Source organism: Convolutriloba macropyga, chromosome 9, assembly GCF_964194025.1.
Source record: "Convolutriloba macropyga chromosome 9, txConMacr16.3, whole genome shotgun sequence".
NCBI classification, from domain to species: Eukaryota; Metazoa; Xenacoelomorpha; order Acoela; family Convolutidae; genus Convolutriloba; species Convolutriloba macropyga.
The window spans coordinates 55,538,774-55,563,241 of NC_134476.1; the positions used below are offsets into that span (position 1 = coordinate 55,538,774).

The window sequence follows — 24,468 nt, forward strand, 5'->3', positions numbered from 1 at the left end:
ACTAAAGCTATAAACATTAACTTAGATAGTCGTTTTCTCAAAATTATTGAATCAAACGTAATAAAACTAAGTTTTAAAATTTCTCTCACCCCATTAAGCCCGCACGTGCTATGAAGGATAGATAGCTGGTTTTCAAAAATTGAAACTTGATGGATTCAAAAAGTTGATTTAAAAAATAAAAGGAAGAGATTCTTACCAGGCCCTACTACCTATCCACCATCATCTAATTAGGAGGCTATAAAGTCGAAAATGAATGAGAAAAAATCAGCCGGATCACCTATTTTTAGTTTATTTCACTGATTTAGCAGTTACAATTTCAAAATTAACTAACGGAAAGTGCATATTGTATTTTTTACTCTGTCTGTAATAAATCCCCTTTCACTTCACCTGGAAAAGAAGCCACTGTCATTTTTGTTGGTTTTTCTAGACTCAGATCTACACAATTATATGATGTGCGTCTACTGGTACCGAAAAAATCTACTTCCAAAGAAATTGCCCGGCGCTTTCAGGTTCCGACTGCCATTCAATGCGGAAAGCGCTTAAATTTTGTGAAAGTGGTTTCCACAAAGTCATTAAGAGCCTTAAAGAGAAAAATAGGATCAAAAAAGAAGAAAAGCACTAACATTTGGCTGTAAGCGAATTTCACAAAATTTTAATCCTTTTAGTCCTTTCGCAGCTCAATTTTACAATTCAATAATTCAAAATTACTAAAATGCGGGAATATACTGCAATTAACCTGCCAAACAAATGTTTGCGGAATGCGCTTCAGTCAAAAAAATAGGGCAGTGAAAAGGATTTTTCGCTTTTCAACTTCCTGTTTAAAGTAGAAAACACTGAATGGGATAGAGGGCACTAGGAAAATCGAAAATATGTTTCACGCGTACAATGCATTAAAAATAGGAAAAGTAAAGTCTGATAATAAAAATAATAAATTTATCTGATAATAGTTAACTAAAAAGTTGTTACCTGTAGACATCCGGTATGTGTAATCAAAAATAAAGCTTTCACCAAATTTAACAGATAGACATGATATTTTAGTTTTATTTAAGATGGCTAAAATAGCACAGAGACTCAGTAAATTGTTCAAAAAACAAAACACAGATTCAGAAATTGTCACGTGCAAGGTAAATCATCAGACAAAAATTTTGAATATTCCGAGTCAAACTTCGGAAAAATTTGAGGGAAGATGTCTGCTTTCTTTTGTCTTTTGTAGTTGAACTCATTGGAAAGGAGGTTTAAACAGAACTAACACAATGTAGATTAACAATTTGCAGTTTTGCCGACACGAGCTTTTAAAACGAATGTTTTCCTATTTTGTTTAATCAATAGCTTTTATTTCCACATCGAACTAAGTGTCTTATTTTGAGATTTTTAAGTTCGTCGTGTGTTTCATGGAACAATTTTTGCACAATGTTGCCCAAATACCAACAGAAAAATAAAATAATTCGTTTTTTTTTATTAATTTTGTTGTCGGTTTTTCTGTTACTACAGAAGTTTATTTGCAGTTTACGACTCTAACTTTTAGCACGTAAATTCATTTTTCCTCCTTGGCAGGTTGTCATGCTCTTGAAGACAATTATCAAGAGTTTTCAAAAAATAATAATTGATTTGAAATTGGGCTAAAATTACAAACCTTAACAGTTATTTATAGTCCGTATAGGCGTGAAAATATACACAACCGTATAGATTGGCTGATATTGATACACCTACACATTAGGCATGAACACGGTTCTACCCTTGCCATTCATGGCATGTACTAGTGCAGTTGTTCCGTTTTGCACTTAACACAATGTACTCCCAACCTGAGAACGTGTCATTCAAATTTAGAGGAGAGGTTGGCAATTTAGTTTTTGACAATCATTAAAGAGGGAAATTTGAATTGATTGTTCAAAATCACACACTAAAAATTTGTGGTTTGAACAGACTTGAAGCAACGATTTGGTTCCATATAGAGGCCATTATTCAAGAAAATTGCTTGGTCAACATAAGGTATAAACGTTTTACTCATATATCGAGGTTTCAAGCTAATTTACTTAATTCACTACTTCGCCACATATGGCATCCTCCATCCTTTTTAAGCAAGCTACGAAAAAAACCTTCCCAACATATTTCTGGCTGTTTCCGACGTCTGCTAGAAGTTCTATAGGACTATGATAGATGTTCTCCTTCAGTTACTAAAGTTTGTTCAGTGGAACTAGCTGATGCTCAATCTTTATCGTTGTTACTGTTCAAAAATTGTGAGTAAGTGGACTTCTGATCACTGTTTTCAGTCTAGATTTCACCATCTCACAATCCTTCAAGTTCGTTGCCACTTACGAGCACTGTCTTAATTGAGTTATCCGGCTGAATAAACAAAGATTTTATTCCATTGCGGACAATTAGGACGACGAGAAGTAATGGTGAACTGCTTGTTTCTTTGAGGGGGACTGGCTCATTCAGATCAGAGTTAGTGAACCCTAGACGTCTTACTTTGAGTCCCAACAGTAGCTCCACATTAGTTTTGCCCAGCCCTTTGGAAGAGTTCCGATATGACATCAAATATCGCTTAAGGAAACCGCCAAATGACACGTCCTGATTTGAACCCCAGGACTGATGAGCCAGTTTCACTCATTGGACCGCTCACTCAGCATATTTGTTGGCTCTTGGATGGTGGATGGTTGTCTACGTCTTTTTTATACCCAGTGATTCCTATTGACGACCGGCCATCATGTAATTATTCGGATTGCTATTTCTGTTCCAGATTTTTTAGAGTGGGTCTCATGAGCTTTAATAATCACCAAAGGTCTCAGTTTGGGTGGAAGGAAAGGTACAACACAAATGACAGATGATTTAATTGAGGATGGTCAGAGCTTGTTATTGTTGTTGAATTTTTTTCTGCTTGAGAGCTCAGCTTTGACTTGTCATTCTTTAATTTTTCTATTACATCTTGGAATAGTTGAATCAATTCCAGCTCAGTTTTAACGTTTGACTGGGTTAACAGATCGGACTGTACAACAGAAATTGTTGAAGTCACAGCAGATTTGTTGTTCTCGTCAACACATTATTATCGTGAAATCAATATTGTTCTCGTCGTCATATTATTGTCTGCCCAAATCAGCATGTCTAATCTGCTTGCCAGTTGTGTGGTTATGTTTGAAGTTCAGACCCATCAGTGATAACACCCATCGCGTGATACATGCTGATGCTGTTATTGGAAAAATTTAGTCTGGTGCCAGGAGATATTTTAGAGGTTTTTGGTCAGACTGTAGAGTGAACTTCCTTTCGAGCAGAAATTTTTTCTGCGTCTGTTATTACAGTTGTTTCCTTTGCCAAGCTGTACAGTTAGACAATTGAGTTAGCAGAGAACTCGATTTTCATGTTTTAACAACCTTTTTTCTTTTTTCCATCTAAAATTGCCTCGTCAGATTTTGTTGAAAAGTAACATCTATGTAGTAATATATGTTATTGTGCGACCATAAAAAAGTACAAAGCTAACGAATGACTGAAGTTGTTTCTTTCTTTACGTTGTCTCTACATTTTTGATTTCCTCAACATGCATAAGATTGGGTGCTAGACCTCAATTGCAAACCGGAAATATTTATTGCACAAGTTTCCATTGCTTTTATTATCAGTGAATTTTTAATTGCTTTTATAAAGGTCTATGTAGTTATTTTCCAATTCTGCTTTCAATTGCAGTTAGGTACCTGGTGAAGCACTTGCAAAAGCCATTGTTGACTCCTGAGCAGTAGGTTTCCTGCAATTACTGAAAGCAATACCATTGGTTGATTTTTTTACCGTCTACTAGTCTTATTATAGCCATTGCTTCTCTCAAACCTGAGAGAAATTTAATCTTTAACAACTTCTCCTCGGGGTTGGTTGCTGGTTTATGTTATTCGAAGACACAGGCAGCCAGCTCTCTGAATAGGATGAGCTAAAAAAATTGTCATCACACTCTACTACGTCTTGGACAACTGACAAAAATTAGGCCCTCTCTGCAACAACTCTCTCTTTAAGAAACATGTTGTTTTGGATCGCTCTTCTGAACTCTTTGAAAAGAGCATTTGATAATTTCTTAGGGCTCATAAAGCTCAAAAGTTTTAGAAGTGGGTCTTCTCACATGCTAGATTTGTTACATGTAGGTATATGATTATACCATCTGTGTTGCCTTTGTCCTTTTTCAGCTCTGCGCGACAATTCGCCAAAACTGACATGATCCTCGCATCACAGGATTGAGCATTCTGTAGATCAAAGTCTTTGCGGTCGGTCAGTGGTCTCAACAACATTTTCGGGTCCCGAGCACGAAGCACAATAATTTTTATTTTTTGAAAAATTGAGTTAAAAATGGCCTAAATGTACAACATTTTCACGTATTTTTAGTCCGTATCAGAATGACAATATACAGATCCCTCTAAGCTAGATATAGATTTGCTGATATGGGTTAATTTACACCTTAGGTTTGAACAAATTTTTCGTTCTGTTCTACATGGCTACTACTTTTGCAGTTTTTTTTTTTCACTTAACACATTGTTCTTTCAAGCTAAGAACCTGTTATTGAAATCTACATTGAAGATTGGCGTGCTGGTTTATGATCATCATTAACGTTGGAAAGGTCGGAATTATCGCCCAAATTAATATTTTATGTACACCAATAGGTTTATGGTTTGAAAAAATTTGAAGCAACGATTTGGTTCAAATTACCAGCCATTATTCAATTACATCATTTCGCCAACATCAGGCAAGAAAGTTTTCTTTATTGGAAGTTTCATTTTAAACTCCTAAGTTCTTTACTTCGCGATATATCACAGGAGGCGTAACCAAATTGGAATGTTTTTGAGTGGTTTGGGAGATGATTTGAAGCAGACATTTTATATAATGAGTTAAGAAAGCAGCAATAAAATCCTATTAGCCACCTGCTAGGAATGATGAGTTTCTGTTCTTACAGAATTGTACACATTCGGCAGGCTCCACTCCGGTCAATATTAGATAAGTATATCTAATTTCTTGAAATATTTTCATCTCAAATACGGAAGCAATGTGCAACATATCCGAACGCCAATTTAGATTTTCTGATTTTTTGCTAATTCAGCTTGGTAAAATCGAATGATAAATTTGAACCATAAATTTGAAAAATGATTTAATCTTTCTCATCCTATTTTTACCTGTAATAGCCAACAATCAAAAAGGTAAGTTCAAATTTTCTCAATTGTGGGATTACATTTACAAGTTTAACTTAAGTACGATTAAATCTACCAGATAGAACATGCAAACATTTAAGAATGCTTTTATTTTCTGACTTTAGAAGTCTGGAATGCGAAAAAGTTCTTTAAAATAATTTGTCTCTGTGGGGTACTGTTTGGGTTATTTGGCGTAGAGTACAGTAACATGAATTAGTAATGAGTTATAGGTTGAAAGGATATTACAAAATTCAATTACCATTATCCGCTTTACCCCCTTCCCTTTCCCATTTCAATTTGCAACCACCACATACCCCTGTCCATATTAGAACACGCCAACATTGTTTACCAACACTGTGACCATTCCAGTTGAACCCATTTCAGAATTTAACGTGACTTGCGATGTCGCAATTTGTTACAGCCAGGTTGTCCCGATAATTAGTAGGCATGCGATAATTTATTCTGTTTATTTGACCGATTTGTTTCCTTTCAAGTTTTATGCCAAACAGTTGCAAATAACATATTTTCTGCAGCATACACTTTGATCTAGCACGGCTCAAAATGTACTACTAATTTTAAATGTATTTAAATGTATCTCATTTGGAATGCAGACAGTATAATGGTCTATTTCGAAAGATGAGTGCTCATTTGAATTCTGCTTAGTGATCACTTAATTTCACAAGGATACTGTCCACTAATTCAATTAAATCACCCCACTACTATTACAACAGCAGCAACAACAACACTAACCCACAAATCAAAGAGAGAAAGAAAGAGTGAGTTTAACAAAGTGGGTAAATAGATCCCAATATTGATTAGACTGCGCCTTTCAACTGCCCCCTGAATCTAACACTACCACCACTACCCCTATTACCAAAACACCGCTCACGAACCCCCGCCCACAAAGTCAAACAAATCACCCCTCCCTCCCCCTCCCCCTCTGCAGCCCCAGTTTGTGAAGTGCCCTGATGTGGATTTAACTTCCTTTTGTTCCCCATTGATCTCTCTCCCTCCTCCTCCTTCGCCATTCTTCCCACTACTCCCTCTCCCAGTATGAGGAAGAGGTGAAATTGAGCATCGATTTGGGCTTTATTCTGTTCCATTGGCTTCCTAAAACCCATCTTATCTATTGCAGACTGCATTTGGGATTGTATCAGTTATTCAAACCCATATTTCCTAACTTGAGTCACAATATTTTGCCGATTACGATTGTGATTGCGTCTTCTTCTTGATTCTCTCCTTATCTTCCACTTTTACCAGCCATGGCTTCGGGAATGTATCTAATTCAGTATCTGGATATGCATCAAACCGTGAATATTTCAAGTTAAACCCTTCAGAGAGGTCGCACAAGAGTGTTCAAATGAGATTTATGTACATCTTGTACTTTACACATTTTTGTATCAGCACAAATCTAACTAATTTATAACTATTACTTTATAATTAGTGAACCACAGGGACCATGGCATCTGACCAAGGCATTCCCTCCAATTTACTACAGCTGTCCAAGAGTGCAGACACTGTCGTTGGATCTCTTCACGTAGCCTCAATGGCTATCAATGTATTCAGGTACCACAATATCACATCAATTTAGATCGCATCGGCCACTTTTATTACCAAAGGCACAAACATACAGTTCCTCTTAAAGTCTCAATACCATATCGTATTGAGACTTTAAGAGGCACTGTATGTTTGTGCCTTTGTTCATGAACGCCCTTGTCGAGAAATGAACGCGTTCTTTCGGAATATTTCGCACTAATTCGTAGTAATTCGCAAAAATTTGAATCACGGCCAATTTTTTTTGTCTGGATCGTCTGATCATGGACAATTTTTGTCTGGATCACCCTGTTCATACTTTCACCACCTCACTCCGGGAGAAAATAGTCTCAATTTCTGAAAATATCTCAAGAAGATAGTAAACAACACATTCTAGACGAATGGAAGCGTGTTGGAGTCAAGAATAACTGATATCATTTTTCGATATCCCACTGTTTCCCCCGAAATCATTCAATTATATTTTTGACTTTGTCCTCTTTTTGAGCCATATTAAGTCAAATTGGCCTGCAGTGAACCAAAATAAAAAATTAACTTTACGCAAACAACTCACAATCTGGCTCTTAATAGACTCACGTTAGTGTTGCGTCATAATAAGAATATCAGTCTGAGATCTTGTCCTGGACAGCTCAACAATAAATGTTCAGGTTGATTTGAATATGAAGAGAGATCGCCACCACACTTCCCCTTTTACACAGCAACTGCAAGTTTCAAATCACTGTTTTCCAATCTTCGTCTAATTTAACATTATATCGCTTCAGTTGTTTTTTATTGTGTCGACCCCACTTAGCGGGGTGAGGAACTATATGCGCAACTATTAATTTTGATCATCCAAATTCGGCTGTTGTGAGTGGTATCATTAGATCATCAGGAAGTAGAATGCTTGTCAGGCGTATAACATGTAAAAAAGGATTTGTTTTCTCGATTTTCTTCCTTTTTTGAGAGTTACAGGAGTTTAAATTTTTTGGTGAACATTAGCTGATTTTCACTAACCTGTTCACTTTTAGAAAAAATTAGCTTTATTTTTTTAATCTCACTAAACTAAATAAAAATTCTCAGAGAGAAAATTCTGTCATTTTTCTAAGATAAGACGTGGTTTTTGAATCTTTTTGTAAAATATTGGCTGAAATTTATGATAAATTACACTTTTTTCACAAACTCAAGCCGCAAATGAATTGATTTCGATAAAACTTCTCAACATTTTCAATAGCACTGCCTAAAATGTGCTCAGACAAATTATATAGATTAACACGAGTGCTATTTGAACTTTTACTACCTACTTCGGAATTCAATTCATTCCTCTGGCTTTCGAAACGTTTGGAGGATTTTCAGAGACAGTTCGTAAGACCCTCAAACGAATCGCTACTCTGGCTGATAACAGAAATTTGCAGCCGGCGGGGTTGTCGGTAGCCTTCAGTAGGTTATCTCAATCAGTCTCTGTTACAGCAATTCGGGGGTCTGCAGTCATGCTCCTTGCAAGGGATGCGAGATTTTAGACACATATGAAACGGGAGCAGATCTTTGAATCCTTGTTGCAGAAGTTAAGAGGCGAGTCGGCCTTGAATAGTGTGTCATCCATGAGCGGGGACAATCTATAGTGATAAGTTTTTGACTCACCCAATGAGTGGGGAGCCCCAATTTAATGAATTATCATACTAGTTGTACCTAAGTGGCGGGTGAAATGTGATTGCCCAGAACAGGAAGTTTTACCTCAAACAATATTTCCAAGAAGGAAACTATTGTGATTGCATGGGTGATTGCATGGGTTGAACTGATAACAATGATCGTTTATGAACCAAGATTTTCTAATTGTAAAATTTACACAAAAGAACTTCGTAAAACGAATTGCAACATCAATAGGTTGCTTTTTTGCTAAATTAAGTCAGTTTTGTCAATTTAGGTCAATTTTTGGGAAAGTTGCGTACTTATGATACCTGCAATACAATAGGGAGGATTTTATTACTCTCTTTGTTCAAAAAATTGAAACGTTTGGTTTATAAATGTATTTTTGGTGCTGTCATTTTTAAAGAACTGTTCGCATTTTTCTACCCGTTGATGTCAATGGAAGACCCAACTTAACTATGGATTGCCTTCACCACGCACTCTGGAGTGCAACAAAGAAACAAAGAAGTTAGAAGTCCTAAAAATCATTTTTGGAAGTAATTGTTGAAATGAAGCAAAAGAACTTACTGTTATCGCCGTATTTCTGCCATAATTCTGTCTCAAATTTTACTCAAGCTGATAGGTTTGTTCCAGTGGTTCTAGTATACCAATGTTAGAATCTACCAATAGTCTTTTTATGGTTTATATGACAATGCCACTTCAGTTTTGATTTTTGGTTTTTATGACAACGATAATGAAAAAAATATTTGAAAATTCCTTTACCTAAGAGGACCTAAGTACGGTCACCATCTCTCGAAGAGAGCACATAAGACGTTCATTATAAGCTTCGAATTTTAGTGATATAATACCATAATTCATATTAGCCGGTCATTAAGAAATGGTCAATAACTTCCAAAATATTGAAACGATCTAGACGGGTTATAGAACAGTATATCCGCCTTGAAACAAGCTTTAAAACCATATCTGCAACGACATGTTTTGATTAAGTTTATAAAAAAACAAGCGAATGAGCATTGGACTAATATACCCTATTTCTTCTCAATTGATTGATTGGCCTTTTTTCCCTGAAAACTACATAAACGCACAACCGCCAAAACAGGAGGCATCCGTTGTGTAGCCATTTGCTTCATTAATAACGATCTGACGGAAAAAATGATCGTACTTTCCTTCCACAGGTGAAATATTGCATCAACCTTGGGATTAGCCCTCCCCAACAACTATCCAAAACCCCACTCAGGCCATTATTTTGGCTTTGTTTGAGCTTTTTTCTCTCCGACGGGCTGACGACTATCTTTCGGCTCTTTTTTTAAATCAGAGCGTTGTGCTACTGACGTGCGAATTGTACAGGTAGAAAAACTCGAAAATCATGACACGTTACAAACTTTGGTCATTCGAAATGTCCAATTAATTTACGATCACTGTTAAGTTTTAGTGGAAACTATTGTTTCACTAGTGGAACACTAGGGAATGTTGTTCTATACTTGCATTTATTGAAATTATAGTCGAGCACTAGTGGAGATCAGTGGGGCTCCAACCCGGGATGGTGGAATTCAAGTCAGTAGTACATTTTTTAGTGAATTTAATTGAATGGAATTTGAATTCGAAGCCTTTTTTTCATTTCGTCGCAAAATTAGGTGTTTAAGTGATATTTTTTCTAGCAAACTTATTGACTTGATTTTTTGTGAGAAATGTTTAGGTAGGTTCACGACGTATTGGGCTTTTGTTCCATAGTTCAACAGGATCATACAGCTAAGAGCAGCACTATTTATCTGCTATTGGTCGTGCTAGAGGAATCAAAATTCTTCCATAGGAATAGAAGCCTTGATAGCGAGCATCAACAAAATTCTCACACTGGGGAGGTATTATGTTTATCACACTACCTTTTTCTCTAGCACGCAATTGTACAGTCTCAAGCGTGCGCTCGAAATCGTGGAAATTATTTTTGTTTGCCAGTGAAAAAGATTAAGGCAACCCATTTTTCATTTCAAGTAAAAATGACCCACATTGACCATCGGTGAAAAGTATTGGCACTTTTGTTCCCAAAATTACAAAACAACCTCGAAAACATCACGTGCCTTTTTTGTACGTAATGTCGTTCTGTTTACAAAAGTGGTCAGTCTTTTTTTCTAATTTCTGTGCTCACAAACTAATAAAAAAATTGAACTGATCAGATGTGTTCCTTTTTGCATTTTGCAATTGTTGGTTTTGTTTTAGATCTACAACGAACACTCGGCTGAAATACATTTTGCGCTTTAATTGCTGAAAAACTTTGGCGAACAGTTGTTCGTTGTTGATTACAATTTCTACATTGAGTTGTTGTCAATAACTTTGCTCAAAAACTTTTACTCAAAATTATCTATTTTTCACTATCTTGTTTCAAGGTCATAACTGTAATCGAGTGTATATATTTTTGACAGTACGCGATACTGGTTCAATCAAATTTGTTTCAGTTGCGAAATCAAATTTTTGACCTTTTGCAATTAGATAGAAATCTCCACAATTTTTGAAATTTGCAATCGTTTGTTTTGTGTTAGTTTTACAAAGAAATTCCTCTACAAATTTTTTATGGCTGTTGTTCAGGAAATGCCGAAAAAATCTCAAAAACAGTTAATGTCAAATGTTGTCTATCTTTTTCTAGAAATTTTTAACGTTTACAAATTTTACGGTGATTATGTAAGTTGTATTGAGGCTATCTGGTCCAAAGAAACAAACATCAGGTCCTCATTTGGTGTTTTCAGTAGTTTTGAAGCATTTTTGTCTTTTGATATTAACCCTCTTAAGAATTTTTGCATGAAGTTGATTATGCACCATCTACTCAATTATTTGAATAAAAACAAAATATTGAAAATTTTGATTTTTTTTTGAAAATATCAGTTGTTTATGCAATTATGTTTTGGACAGCTTTGAAATTGAAAGCAATCGAGCAGTGGTCCGCATAAGCGTTAGAATATGTTAGTAAAACAATTAAAAGCTTAAACACGAAGTGAAGAAATAAGCTGTAAATTTGAAAATGAAAAATATTATAGGCACTTTTAAAAGCACTATGAAAGGTTGTATTGGGTAAAACACTTGTGCAATGAACTTTATAGAGTTGTTCAGTTTTGATTTGGTTTGCCCGGACTCGACTCACAGAGAAACTCAGTACTGAATCATAGTATTTCCATTCTGTATTTTACTCTGACAGTACTATGATCATGTCACATTTTAGACTTATGGTAGAAATAGAACAAAAATAAACTTTTACTGATTTTGATCTGCGCGACTGTAATTTACAGTCTGAACCCTAGTGATGAGCGGATTCAAATCTGGCAAAAATCTTGCAAGATGATTCAAAACTTGCAAAATTCTTGCAAGAATCTTGCAAGATATCAGTCAAGGCAAAAAAATAAATCGGGGTACAAATGTTTTAGGAAACAGCTTTGAAGCAAATTATTGTTTTTTAAACAAATTACAAAACCGAATTCAATGAAAAAAAATTAGCTCGGATTCAAAAACTTGCAAGAATCTTGCAAGACTCTTGCAAGTTTTTGAATTCTGGAAAAATTTTTTGTGTATAATTGGTAGCAGAAACTAACTGAAAACCAAATGAAATGACTGATATCAGTATACATGATCAGCAAAACTGAACCTAATTGACTTTTTTGTACACGCCTTTTGAATGTGAAATCTTGCAAGAATCTTGCAAGTTTCTTGCAAGATTTTGAATTCAAATAAAAATTTCCGACAAATAACACGAGCCAACTCGAGGCAATCAAATCCGTCTTTTTAAAGTTCAATTTACCTTAGTCCAAAAAGTCCAAAAAATCATACTGGAAAAAAATCAAAGTCGTTTTTTTTAAATTGAGTTGAGATTGTTTTCCGAAATATAATTACTTTCTTGTTCTTAGCATTCATTTTCAGCTCCACCAGTTGCCCCCTGCAGCCAGGTAATTAAAAAAAGTGGATTCAAACTCTTGCAAGAATCTTACGATCAGGATTCAAAGACTTGCAAGAATCTTGCAAGTCGGATTCAAAATCTTGCAAGAATCTTGCAAGTTGGATTCAAAACTTGCAAGAATCTTGCAAGAAGTCTGTATTCTCTTGCAAGATAGCTTGCAAGATTCTTGCAAGTTTTTAAATTTTTTAATCACTAGGGAAAATAGACTTGGTTCTGTACTTGGCAATGAAAATTTTCCCTGCAGTATATATCTAAAGTGAGTACATGTTTTGTGTATTGTATATAGTGTGGTCTTCTTCCCCAGAATGAGTAGAGTGACTACAAGTGAGGTGATAATCCTAATGGGAACCCTAGTTTTCATCACTCTAGTGGGTAATCTGCTGGTGGTGTGCAACATGTTTCATCTAGTCCAAGGCACAGACACTAACAACTTCATCACCATGAGTTGCTACCATGTTCCCATCATATACAACCTGTTCCTACCCGCTATTTTGGGTGAGTTATCTTACCTATATTACAACAAATGCCGGTCTTCATGCCGGTGGATTAAAAGAATAAAAAAACGGGCCCGAATTAGGTCGAATAAGTATGATTGCATTTCAAAGACGTGCAGTTTTTCATGTAAAATAGAAGTATCTGCGTTTATTTTTGTCAATTATAATGTATTTATCAACAATACGAGAAATGCGGGTCTTTAATACAGAAAATTATGTCATCAACCCAACGATACTACTGTTTACCATCAGTTGTTGAATAAAAAGTGATATTGTTCTACAGTTGATGTAATATCCAACAGTTTTGTTCATAGGACAACTAAACTAACGGAAGCAAAAAACGCACTTGCAATTAAGAGATTTTAACCAACAAGGAGTCTCGGTAATGGGTGATTGCACATAAGGTTCTGACCCCACTCATCCACAATTTTAGCATATATGTCTACCAAATGAGGAATAGATAGAAAACCCAAAAAATTCAAGTATTTTTCAAAAAAAAACATAGCAACATAGAACAAAAATATAGCCTCCAAAGCAATTAACTAACTGGCGTAAAAAAAAGATGCCTTAGATTGATGAGATATGCCAATATTAAGAAAGCGAGTGAAGACGAACAGCAAAATCAAATAGCAACAACAACAAACAAACATTAATTACATCAAAAACTTTGTCCGTTTTAAAAATCAAAACTTAAAAACAAAGTCAAAATAGCGTCAGATAAAACTTAATCTACAAAATAAAGTTGTAGTTCACCAGAAAAATTAGGGGACAAGTCCATAATAAGGCGTGGTAACACTTAGACAAGAACAAAAACGGTAAAATTAAGAAATTTGCTTACTTTTTCCAAAAACAAGTAATTTCAAATTAATGAAAACCATTAGAAAAATTGAAAAAACCCACAGGTTTGCGATTACATATGCTTCTACAGAAAGGCATTGAGACCTGCCGTTTATAATTTTTTATGTTGTTACAAGAGGAACAACAAATAGACAACCAACAAGTTTCAAATAAAATTTCTGAGAAAACGTTGTCGAGGCCGTGAAGCCATATTTTGCAACCCAAAACATCTTTGATTGCGCCGTCTTTGAACACAAATAATGTGATATTTGAACTGTCATTAATGAGATTAGGTAAAGAGTAGACAAAAATAGAATAAAGGCAAAATTTAGAAATACATTTTTAATTTGCGAAAAAAAACGTTTTTCAAAGTCATGGAAGCCATTAACTGCAAGTGAAATAATTAATTGCGTTCGTTCATTCAACCAAACCATTCAAACCGCTGAGAACTGTCATTATCCAGAATATGTCTTACGCCTACGAAGAGAACGTCAAATATGACAAAAACGAAAAAAATCGTTTTTTTTTGTTAAGAAAACCCATATCGAAGCCAGAAAAGTCATAACGAATTCTTTAAAGACATTAGATTCTGTGACGCCAATCCATTCTAACAACTTGCCCTGGCGCAAATATTGTCATATTGAACCTGTTTATTTAACGCGACCAGGTAAAAAACAGACAACAAAATGAAGAAGATTGCGAAATTAAGAAGTTTTTTTATTTTCGAAAAGATTTGTTTTCAAATTCATGAAAGCCATCAGTTTTTACTAGTATCAAAAAATAGGCTCATTTAAATTTCCATGAAAAGCCATGGAAATTTGTCATTGTACAGTAAGATTTATACGACTAAAGAGACAAAGTAAAAACGACAGTTAAAGACAAAATTAAAAAATTCATTTAAATTTGTCGAGAAAGTGGTTTCGAAGCCATTAAAACCATAATCGATATCTTTTGGGATTTCGATATTTTCAGTTGTTTCATGTCTTGAGCGTCAACAATGTGATATCAGAATTTTCAAAATTGAGATAATGTGACAAAACTAGCCAAACGTGAAAAATGGGCACATGCCTAAAAATTAAAAAAAAAAATCTAGTAGTATTCAAGCCAGAACACCAAAATGTAAGGCGTAAAACCGGAAAAGATAATAAATTTTAAATCAGTAAAAAGAAAAGAATTCTTTCTTTGCTGACACTAAGCTACAAGTTGACCAAATTAAAAAAAATAGAGGCAAATTTCAATCAAACATTATTTATTCTAAAATCAAATATTTTTTGGAAGTCAAAAAGAATATGAGTTTTCAAGTAAATAGCTAGATGCCTTAACTTGGAGCTGCTTAGGAAGATTTTTGGACCTATTACTACTAAACTTTGATTTGAATGGTCTGTTCTTCAGTTAAATGGAAAAGATCGATATTTTTTAAAAAGAGAGACCGATTGATTACATTGGAGCAGTTCAACTTTGGTCCAAAGCTTGCCCTGCTAATGCTTTTTGTCTAATAGGAAAACTTATTTTTTCAAATGTTATAGATATAGATAGTTTGTGAGTCAAAAAATCAAAAATCAATTCTTCGTTTTTGATAATCAACAAGTAAAGTTAGCAAAAAAACAGCAAAGTTTTAGTTACAGACCCTTGTCTCAACGGAAGTTGAAGTAGGAATAGCCCTTTTTTGAATATACAAAGATTGTGTTAGTGGTGTTTGGTTTAGTACTTCCGGCAAATTTAATCAAAGTGAACTCAAGAAGCTTATTTCGTGCTGTTTTGATGAATAAAGCTGAATTTCGAAAAATTTGGCAAAAATTTTTGACAAAAATTTAAATAATAATAGTCAACTTTTTGTCTTTTGAAATAAAATAAACAACACTATTGTTAAAAAAATAACCAATTTGAGCAAGATTGACGAAATTTTGGGCAAAAATTCCGGAAAATGTGAACAAAAACAACGGAATTCACTCTACTTTTCTCAGATGTGTAAACATCGATAACTCCCTGTAAAAAACGAAAATCGAAAAAATCTTTTTAATTCCATATTCTACGCTGGACGTGCTTTCTAATGATACCAGTCTCAACTCTCTACTATGAATATATCGATCGGCCAAAATTGTCTGAACAAAAAACCCATTTGAGTATATAGTTCCTCCCCCCTCAAGAGGGGTCGGAACAATAATCTCTTAATCTGGCTTTTTACTTCCGTTAAGTTAATTTCCATAAACAAAACTAATCGCTAATGTTGAAATTTACGCTAATGTTGAATATTTACCATGCAACTATTAGTATTGAGTATGGAAAGAAGTCTGTTCAATAGACTCCTTTCGACACTAAATATCAAGGCTATATCATGATAATTAAAACCCGCGCAAAGAAATTAAATTGAAGACCCGAGGATGTCACTGGGTTATCACAGGGTTCCCAGGGTTGGGTGTTCGTCTTGCAATATTTTATGAGTAGATGTTATATTGCTGGTTGGAGATGTTGTGTGAAGGGATTGTTGTGTGTTTTAGCGAAAGGTGCGTCCCAGTTGGGTAGCAGGAGCAAGGCTAGTCTCTGTTTCTGTGATGTCTCATACACTCTACTCTCCCTCGGATGTCTCGTTCATGTCGTCATGCTCCTAAGGTACTACTTATTCACTTATCGCAGGAAAAGATCAACTATTAATATCGCAGAAAAAGATCAACGCAGAAAAAGATCAAAGAAAATCTGCTCAGCTGATTTCCTTCATTTATTAGCTTTTGATAGATCTATATAAATCAATTTTTATGAAAATGCTGCTCAACATTATTGAGGTGTTTGAACAATGTCAAATGAGATGAAATTTGAGATCTGAATGCCGAAAAAAATACGGAATATGCTCAGCCTTTCACTTCTATCCTATCACTTCTTTAACTGAACGCACAAATCCACAGAGCATGAAACTGGAGAAATTAAAATCAATTTTGTGATATATCGAGAAGTAGCGAACTTAGCAACTTAAGTTAAAACTTCGATATATAAAGAAAACTTTCTTACCTGATGTTTGGTGAAGTGAAATTGAATAATGGCTTCTAATTTGACCGAATCGTCGATTCAAATTTGTTCATACCACAGGTTTATCAATGTACATAAACCATAAATTTGTGAGATAGATTCGACCTTCCCACCACCAAACTCGATCAGTAACCAACTCTCCGACCCTCCCAGTAGATAGCAATGACATGTTCTCAGGTAGGGAGAACAATGTGTTAAGTGCAAAAAACTGCACTAGTACTTGCCATATACGGCAAGGGGAAAAACTTGTTCACAACTAAGGTGTAAATTAACACATATCAGTTTATCTATATCTAAACGGATCTGTAAATTTTCATACTGATACGGATTATAAATACCTGTGAAATTTTGTACATTTAGGCCATTTTGAATTCAATTATTAAAATAATAAAATTCTTGTTACTCATGCTCGAGACCACGACAATGGTGTCCAGACCACCAAACGACCGACAAACTTTGGATCTGCAGAATGCTGAATCCTGTACTGCGTGGATTATGTCTTTTGTGGCGAAATGTCGCGCAGAGAAGAAAGAAGATAAAGTCAACAACGACGGTACGATCGTTGACCTACTGGTAACAAATCTCTTTCTTAGTATATGCGGCCAGGACGCACTTCTTAAACTTAGGAGCCTCATGAGCCCTAAAAAACTGTTAGACACTCCTTTTAAAGAGATCAGACTAGCTATTCAAAACTATATTTCACCTAAGGAGAGAGTAGTAACGGCAGAAAGGGCTAAATTTCTGTCCGTTGTCCAAGGCGTTGTAGAATCTGACGACGATTTTCTAGCGCGCCTCAGAGAAGAAGCACGTTATTGTGACTTCGAAAAATTTAAAACAGTAACCAACCCTGAGGAAGAGTTGGTGAAAATAAATTTTATCTCAGGTTTGAGAGACCCTGAGGCGAAATTAAGACTATTGGACGGCATTAAAACTAAGCCAACGATGTCTCTCTCTGAAATGACAGAAAGCTTACAGTTCAGAAGTCAAGCAATGGCTTTTGCGAGTTCCTCAACAGGTAATAGACCATTTGTAATAAAAGAAGAAGTGGGATACAACTTCAAAAAGACCTTCAGAAAACCTAGTGAAAAGTTCACTGGTAATAAAGGCAATGGTAACTTGTGTAATAGATGTGGAGGTAAGCCACACAGCAGCAAGCCGTGTCCGGTCTTGAACAAGAAACGTAATACCTGTGAAAAGTTGGGGCACTTTTCAAAAATGTGCAGAAGTAACACCCAGCCTAAGTCAGGTAAATCTGACCAGCACAACAACTTCTGCGAGGAAGAGGGTAAGTTGCCTGGTCAAACATCATCCGAAATGGAGATGGGAATGTACTATACACGGGAAAACGTGTTTAACATGTCGGTGACATGGGAGTAGATTACAGTAAAAGACAATAAAATAAAAATGCAAGTTGATACCGTTGCTGATAGCACCGTGATATCATCCTTAATCTGGACTGAGCTTGGTAAACCTCAGTTAAATGGGAAAGTCAGACGTCTTGAGGCCTATGATGGTCATCAACTGGCGCTTCTGGGATCACTAACATGTGATGTTGAGTGGAACGGAAGCAAGTATAGGCAACAACAACTAGCAGTTGTGCAATCCCACAAAAAATTTGTGCTACCTGGGAGAGACATACTACACCAAGAAAGCATCAATGCAGTGAGTGATGAAAGACTACCTGCAGTCAAAGGATACAAAGCGCATGTGAAACTCATACCAGGATCACAGCCAATGTTCTGCAAAGCCAGAAAGATACCTCTACCTCTCCAAGACAGGGTCAAAGAGAAGCTTGAGACAATGATACGACAGGGCATCCTGGAGCCAGTACAACCTGGTGGGGTCACATATGCATCACCAGTAGTGTGGCAGCGGAAGAAAAATGGAGCTCTGGGACTATGCGTGGACCTCAAAGTTCACATCAATGACAAAGTTTTGGACGAGGACTATCCAATCCCAGACATGGAGACCATTTTTCATAATCTCCATGGGGCCTGTTACTTTGAAAAAATTGACTTATCAGATGCATATTATCAAAATGAGCTGGACGAGGATGCAAAAGAAATGTACGCAATCAACACATCGCAAGGATTGTTCAAGATTTGCAGGCTTCCTCAGGGCCTAAAGAACTCTTCATCAAGCTTCCAGAATTGCAATGAGTCAACTCTCAAAGGAATCAAGGGTGTGGTCATATTCCAAGACGACGTTCTGGTATATGGAACAACAAAGGATCAATACGAGAAACGAGAATGCTTGCAGTCAAGAGTCGGCTACGTGAAAAAAAATTTCACCATCAATGAGAAGAAATCCAACTCAAAACCAATTTCAAGCGTAAGTTTTCTTGGTTACTCTGTTTCCAAAGAAGGAATAGCACCCGATCCTAAACATGTTGAGAAAATCAAAAATGCAAAACCGCCATCAAATATGAAACAACTCGAGTCCTTTGTCGGCTTAGCAAATTTTTATGGTCGAATGATACCGGATTTTGCAACTAAAATGCCACCCCTAAATGAAATTCGAAAAGAAGAATTCAGATGGGACAAGGAAGAGCAAAATGCTTTTGAAAACATCAAAAACGAGTTATGTGCTAACCCACTTGTACAGCCTTACAGCTTGACGAAGGAAGCAACCGTGACAACAGACGCCTCAGAGAAAGCTATAGGCGGGGTTCTCTCACAAGAAGGACATCCTGTGATCTACGTATCGAGGAAGTTGTCACAAGCCGAACAAAATTACTCCAATATTGAGCGAGAGGCACTTGCAATCGTCTTTGTGGTCACAAGATTGAAACAGTTCCTACTCGGAAGAAGGTTCACTCTACAGACTGACCACAAACCTCTCAAATACCTCTTCGCCCCAGACGAAGAAATTCCGAAAAAAAAAGCATCTTCAAGAATTACAAGATGGGCGATAGCGCTGATGGGATTTGACTACGAATTGAAGTATACACCCGGAGAACAGATCCCCCACGCTGATGCTCTGAGCAGACTAGACTTTGATGATGACGATGACAATGATCGAGTCTGCTTTGCTCTTGACATTATCTACTTCGTCCAATCTGACCTGGTGACACAGTCAGACATCAAAACTGAGCTGGGATCGAACCGACTCTTTCAAGATGTTATCAAACGAATAAAAAGCGGCATCTGGAAACAGTGCTTGGAAGCAGAGAAAGGATTTGAACAACAGAAAGACGCCTTGACCATTGACAATGGAATCATCTTTCGAGGAGTTGTGCCTTTCATTCCACCCAAACTAAGACCCATGGTGATGGCCAAAGCTCATGAGACTCACTCAGTCAAAAATGCAACTGAAACAGCAGTTCGAATGATGGCTTGGTGGCCCGGCATCAGTCAAGATGTTCTTCGATATGTTAGTAAATGTAAGGAATGCCAAGAAAACAGGCCTAGCCTGGGGAAAACAGTATCTACTTGGCCGGAGGGTGAAGTTTTGGAAAGACTCCACATGAACTGGGGCTACGTTAAGGATCAAGGTAATATCTTAGTGATAGTAGACGCGGGATCAGGTTGGATAGAAGCCTTCTCTGCGGGAAATAGAACCTCACAAACCGTGAAGGTGTACTTGAGTCAAATCTTTGCAAGATTTGGGATATCAAGAACATTAGTATCAGACAATGGTCCTGAGTTTGTGAGCAGTGACCTAAAGCAATGGTGTGAATCACTCGGGATTAAAAAGATGGAATTTCCCATCTACCATCCATGAGCAAATGGGATTGCTGAACGAGCGGTCCAAACAGTGAAACGGGCTATTCAAGCCTGGAGTCCAAATCTGAATGTGTTATTTGGCGCTTTCCTACAGCGGGCTTTGGTGACACATAGGAATACTTCCAAGACGCGGGGCAAAACTGCTGTAGAACTGCTACTGGGACGCAAAATAAGACTTCCAGCAGTCACTGATTTTGATCTGTGTGAACGAGTCCTCTTCAAACCGACGAACAGTTCACCAACTGTTCCAGCTACTTTCATTATCCGTAAAGGAATGAACACTTCGTTCATCCAGCCGGAGAATTCGAACAAGACAGTTCTTGTTAGTGACAACCAAATTGCACGGTTGGAACCTGACGACATCAAGACTGAATCAAATGACTAACAGTCTGAGAGCAGTAGGGACGACATAATTGTGGCATCGCCCAACGCTACTGAAAAAACCTCAGTAGTTGAAGGGGGACAACCTTCAGTGGCCACGAGAACTTCAAGCAGAAATAAAAAAACAACCAGAAAGATTTGGAGAAGCTATTCCTACAAACTTGCTTTAAAAAGGAGGCAGGATGTGATATATCGAGAAGTAGCGAACTTATCAACTTAAGTTAAAACTTCGATATATAAAAAAAACTTTCTTACCTGATGTTTGGTGAAGTGAAATTGAATAATGGCTTCTAATTTGAACCGAATCGTCGATTCAAATTTGTTCATACCACAAGTTCATCAATGTACATAAACCATAAATTTGTGAGATAGATTCGACCTTCCCACCACCATACTCGATCAGTAACCAACTCTCCGACCCTCCCAGTAGATAGCAATGACATGTTCTCAGGTAGCGAGAACAATGTGTTAAGTGCAAAAAACTGCACTAGTACTTGCCATATACGGCAAGGGGAAAAAACTTGTTCACAACTAAGGTGTAAATTAACACATATCAGTTTATCTATATCTAGACGGATCTGTAAATTTTCATACTGATACGGATTATAAATACCTGTGAAATTTTGCACATTTAGGCCATCTTGAATTCAATCATTAAAATAATAAAATTCTTGTTACTCGTGCTCGAGACCACGACAAATTTTATGAAAAACCCTGACTCTGACTTTTTAATTAATGTACTTCTCCTTTGAAAAATATAATACAACTCTTCACGGTTTTCCCAGTAGTCTTTTAGAAAAACTAATTCTACTATACTGGTAGTCGTGTCTCTTGCTTTTTTGAAAAGTTCTTTTTATTGTTTTTTTGATTTAGTCTGTTTATGTGTATTTTGTGAAAAGTTCGTCGTAAATTTTACAAAAATTGATGTGGACGTTAAACTGGGAAGAAAATACCGGTTACAGCGGGAAAGTTTTCCGATTGAGTGATCTCTGCTGAATTTTTTTCCATCCTAAGATATACATTGCTTCCTAACTATCATCTATGACCTCATGTCCGCCAGCTATGTTCAAATAATTTTTTCATGGTTCTAAGATAAACGTTTCGAAAAACAACATGAAAATAAAAAACAATCAGTTTGGATATACAGTGTTTGAGTTCATGTTTGAGTTCATTTGAGTCAGTCACTATACTTCCCTCCCGCTATACTTGAGTTGTCAAATTTTTGGGTCTAGGAAATAAACCCCCACGGAAAAAAACCCGCCTAAATTTAGATAGGAAATAAAACCCCGCGGAAATAAACCCCCACGGAAATAAACCCCCATTTTAAAATTGAATTTCGATCGTCATAATTTGTTCGGTTGTGATAGTTTCATATCAAGTCCCACGGGCCGCTGAGGCATGGCCATGGCCCGCGAGGCATGGCCAAACGCGCTAAATGCGCAGCTCTTTAATAGTCAAGTGGGGGTTTATTTCCGTGGGGGTTTATTTCCGTGGGGGTTTATTTCCGTGGGGGTTTATTTCCTATCTAAAACGAAGTGGTTTTTTTTTCCGTGGGGGTTTCTTTCCGCAACCGCAAATTTTTGTAGTCCGATGAAGCTTCGGTAAATTTTCAGTCATTTTACTTGTCAAATACTAAGACCATTAAAAAGTTCCGCAATTGATTATGCAGCGAGTGTGTTTCAGTCCAATGAAGGCATTTGACTACCATCGATTTGAGTCACGTACAGTAGTCTCTGCAGCAGAGAGTAGTGGAGTGGACGGGTCTGGGGGGTCTTCTTCACCCAGTGTATCTGGTCCTCAACTGATGTTGATTGGCACTCTCCCACAGACAATCTCTGTCATACTATCCATCAAGTTATCACCACATCTCAATTATTTTCTCTTTTTTGAAGATTTTTTTCACAAGAATACGGCCCTCACCACCACTTTATCATTTCCAAATTGGTAGGAGGGAAAGAACCCCCGCTTGAAACGCCTGACTGGTCAAATATCGCTGGAAGTGACACCATTCGGAATCATTCATAAGCCAGAACCGTTTTGAAATATTTGACCGTTTTCAGATGAAGCCACGAAATCGGGTAGATAAAATCAAGCGAGTCTTTCCCATTATAGCCCCCCGCGCGAAATTATGCCCCATTTCTGGTATAATTACCATGCTTGGGGGTATACGTTATCTGACCACTAAGCTGGGGGGAGGGGCGATTTAAACGAGCAATTTTATACGATGTTTGTGTTGGAACTGGAGCTTGCATAGGAGGTGAAAAAGAAAATCAGCTTTAAAAGAGTGTGTGAAGGGAAGGACAAGATCGTTCCAGTTTTTGTTCCTTATTTTCTCTTTTCGCTTGCCACAGCAGATATTTACGTCATTATACCTATATTCTGTTGTCATAGTCATAGCCATGGTTATGATTAAGGTTTTGGGTACAATTATAGTCACTGCTACTTATTGTCAGAAGGAATAAGGGGAATGTAACAACCACATAGAACGCACTCAACAACAACCGCCGCAGACAACTGCTTTCTTTCTTGAGCAGTAAATAATTATTTTTGAGAAGTGAAATACTTGTTTTTCAATCTTGTAATTCAAATACTCTTTAACAGTACAGTAGTTTGAAACAGTGTTAGGTTCCTGCAAATGGGCGGAGCTGCAATTCAACTGTTACTGTGTTGTGCTTCTGGTGTTTCAACTGTTGAGTACGTAGAACGAAAAGCAACTTAAGTTTAAGTTTAAACTTTTCTGCATAAACAGTCTCGGGCAAATATTTTTTTGCTTTCAAATGGTTTCCCCATGAGATTAAACTGGTATACATAAAGAGAACCCGTATTTTAAAAATTCAGTTCAATTTGATATTGGAAAAAAACCTAAAATTCGGAACCACTTGGTTGGCAGTGTAAACTGGGCTTTCCTTGTCATAAGTGTGAGAGCAGCCGTTAAAGTTTGCTTGTTAAGAAAGATTAACCATACTGCAGACAATTATTTTTAATTATTGTATTGTATATTTTAGAATTCTTCGGGAAGTAAACAAGTTACGGAAGAAGTTTACAAAAGAAACTAAGGCAAAAAATGCTGCAAGTTCAACTCAAACTGTAGTCTACGACAGAGACCAAATTGGACTGAGGAATCGATACTTTTCCAATTACCTTCGAAAGTGGGCAATCCTCTCAATTCTACTCGTATTACCCTCCTCTGTAATCAGTCAATTCTCTTTTCTCTCTCAATATACCAACAGAGACTTTCCACAATCTCTAATCTACGCGAGGAATATTGCAGACTCCCTCATTTTCTTCACTCAACCACTTTGTGTTATGATTTCATGGCTGGTAATCGATAGAAAAGCTATATCGGAAACAGAAGACAATGATTCTAGTCGGCTCAACCCTCAGATTTTAACGAGGAGTGTTAGCAGCCCCCATGTTGTTAGCTCGTATCTCCAGCAGAATGGGGGTGTAGTCCAGATATCTATGTCACCCAGTCCCACCGGGAGTTTGCCCGAGTTGCCACCCACTTCACTGCCCATTCAGAGCCAAGTATGACTCCCAAAAATCTCTTAAGGCATGTTGCCTTGACTTAAATTCCGCAAGAACCAACATTTGATATCGAAGATAGCAAGAAAATGAGAACGCCTACTGCGAACACGAAGTCGGGAATTCAAATTGAAAACTCTTTAGAAAACTTTGCAATATATATTTTACTGAGCAATACCAGTTACCTCAATTATATATGGATAAATATCCAACTTTAGTAA

At 36.7% G+C, this 24,468-nt stretch overlaps 1 protein-coding gene across 3 annotated transcripts; it reads left to right on the top strand.

Moving 5' to 3' along the window:
• The first annotated feature begins 4,582 nt into the window (after positions 1 to 4,582).
• LOC142345478 (uncharacterized) lies at positions 4,583 to 24,468 on the top strand. Of its 3 annotated transcripts, none has more exons than XM_075397541.1 (6): positions 4,583 to 4,714; positions 5,384 to 6,719; positions 12,551 to 12,759; positions 16,094 to 16,205; positions 22,406 to 22,576; positions 23,728 to 24,468. In XM_075397541.1, the coding sequence occupies exons 2-6, from the start codon at positions 6,613 to 6,615 to the stop codon at positions 24,254 to 24,256; spliced, it is 1,128 nt and encodes a 375-aa protein (XP_075253656.1). In that variant the 5' UTR covers positions 4,583 to 4,714; positions 5,384 to 6,612; the 3' UTR covers positions 24,257 to 24,468. The 3 variants fall into 3 exon arrangements, with proteins under 3 accessions (XP_075253656.1, XP_075253658.1, XP_075253657.1); XM_075397543.1 differs by lacking the exon at positions 4,583 to 4,714 and adding an exon at positions 4,948 to 4,966; XM_075397542.1 differs by lacking the exon at positions 4,583 to 4,714 and adding an exon at positions 5,045 to 5,162.

What these genes read in the sequence shown, in the direction of transcription:
- LOC142345478 (XM_075397541.1), top strand. Translation starts at nt 6,613, where the DNA reads ATGGCATCTGACCAAGGCATTCCCTCCAATTTACTACAGCTGTCCAAG. An exon ending in ATGGCTATCAATGTATTCAG is followed by an intron (nt 6,720 to 12,550) that starts GTACCACAATAT and finishes TATTGTATATAG; the next exon opens with TGTGGTCTTCTTCCCCAGAA. An exon ending in TCTGTCATACTATCCATCAA is followed by an intron (nt 22,577 to 23,727) that starts GTTATCACCACA and finishes TGTATATTTTAG; the next exon opens with AATTCTTCGGGAAGTAAACA.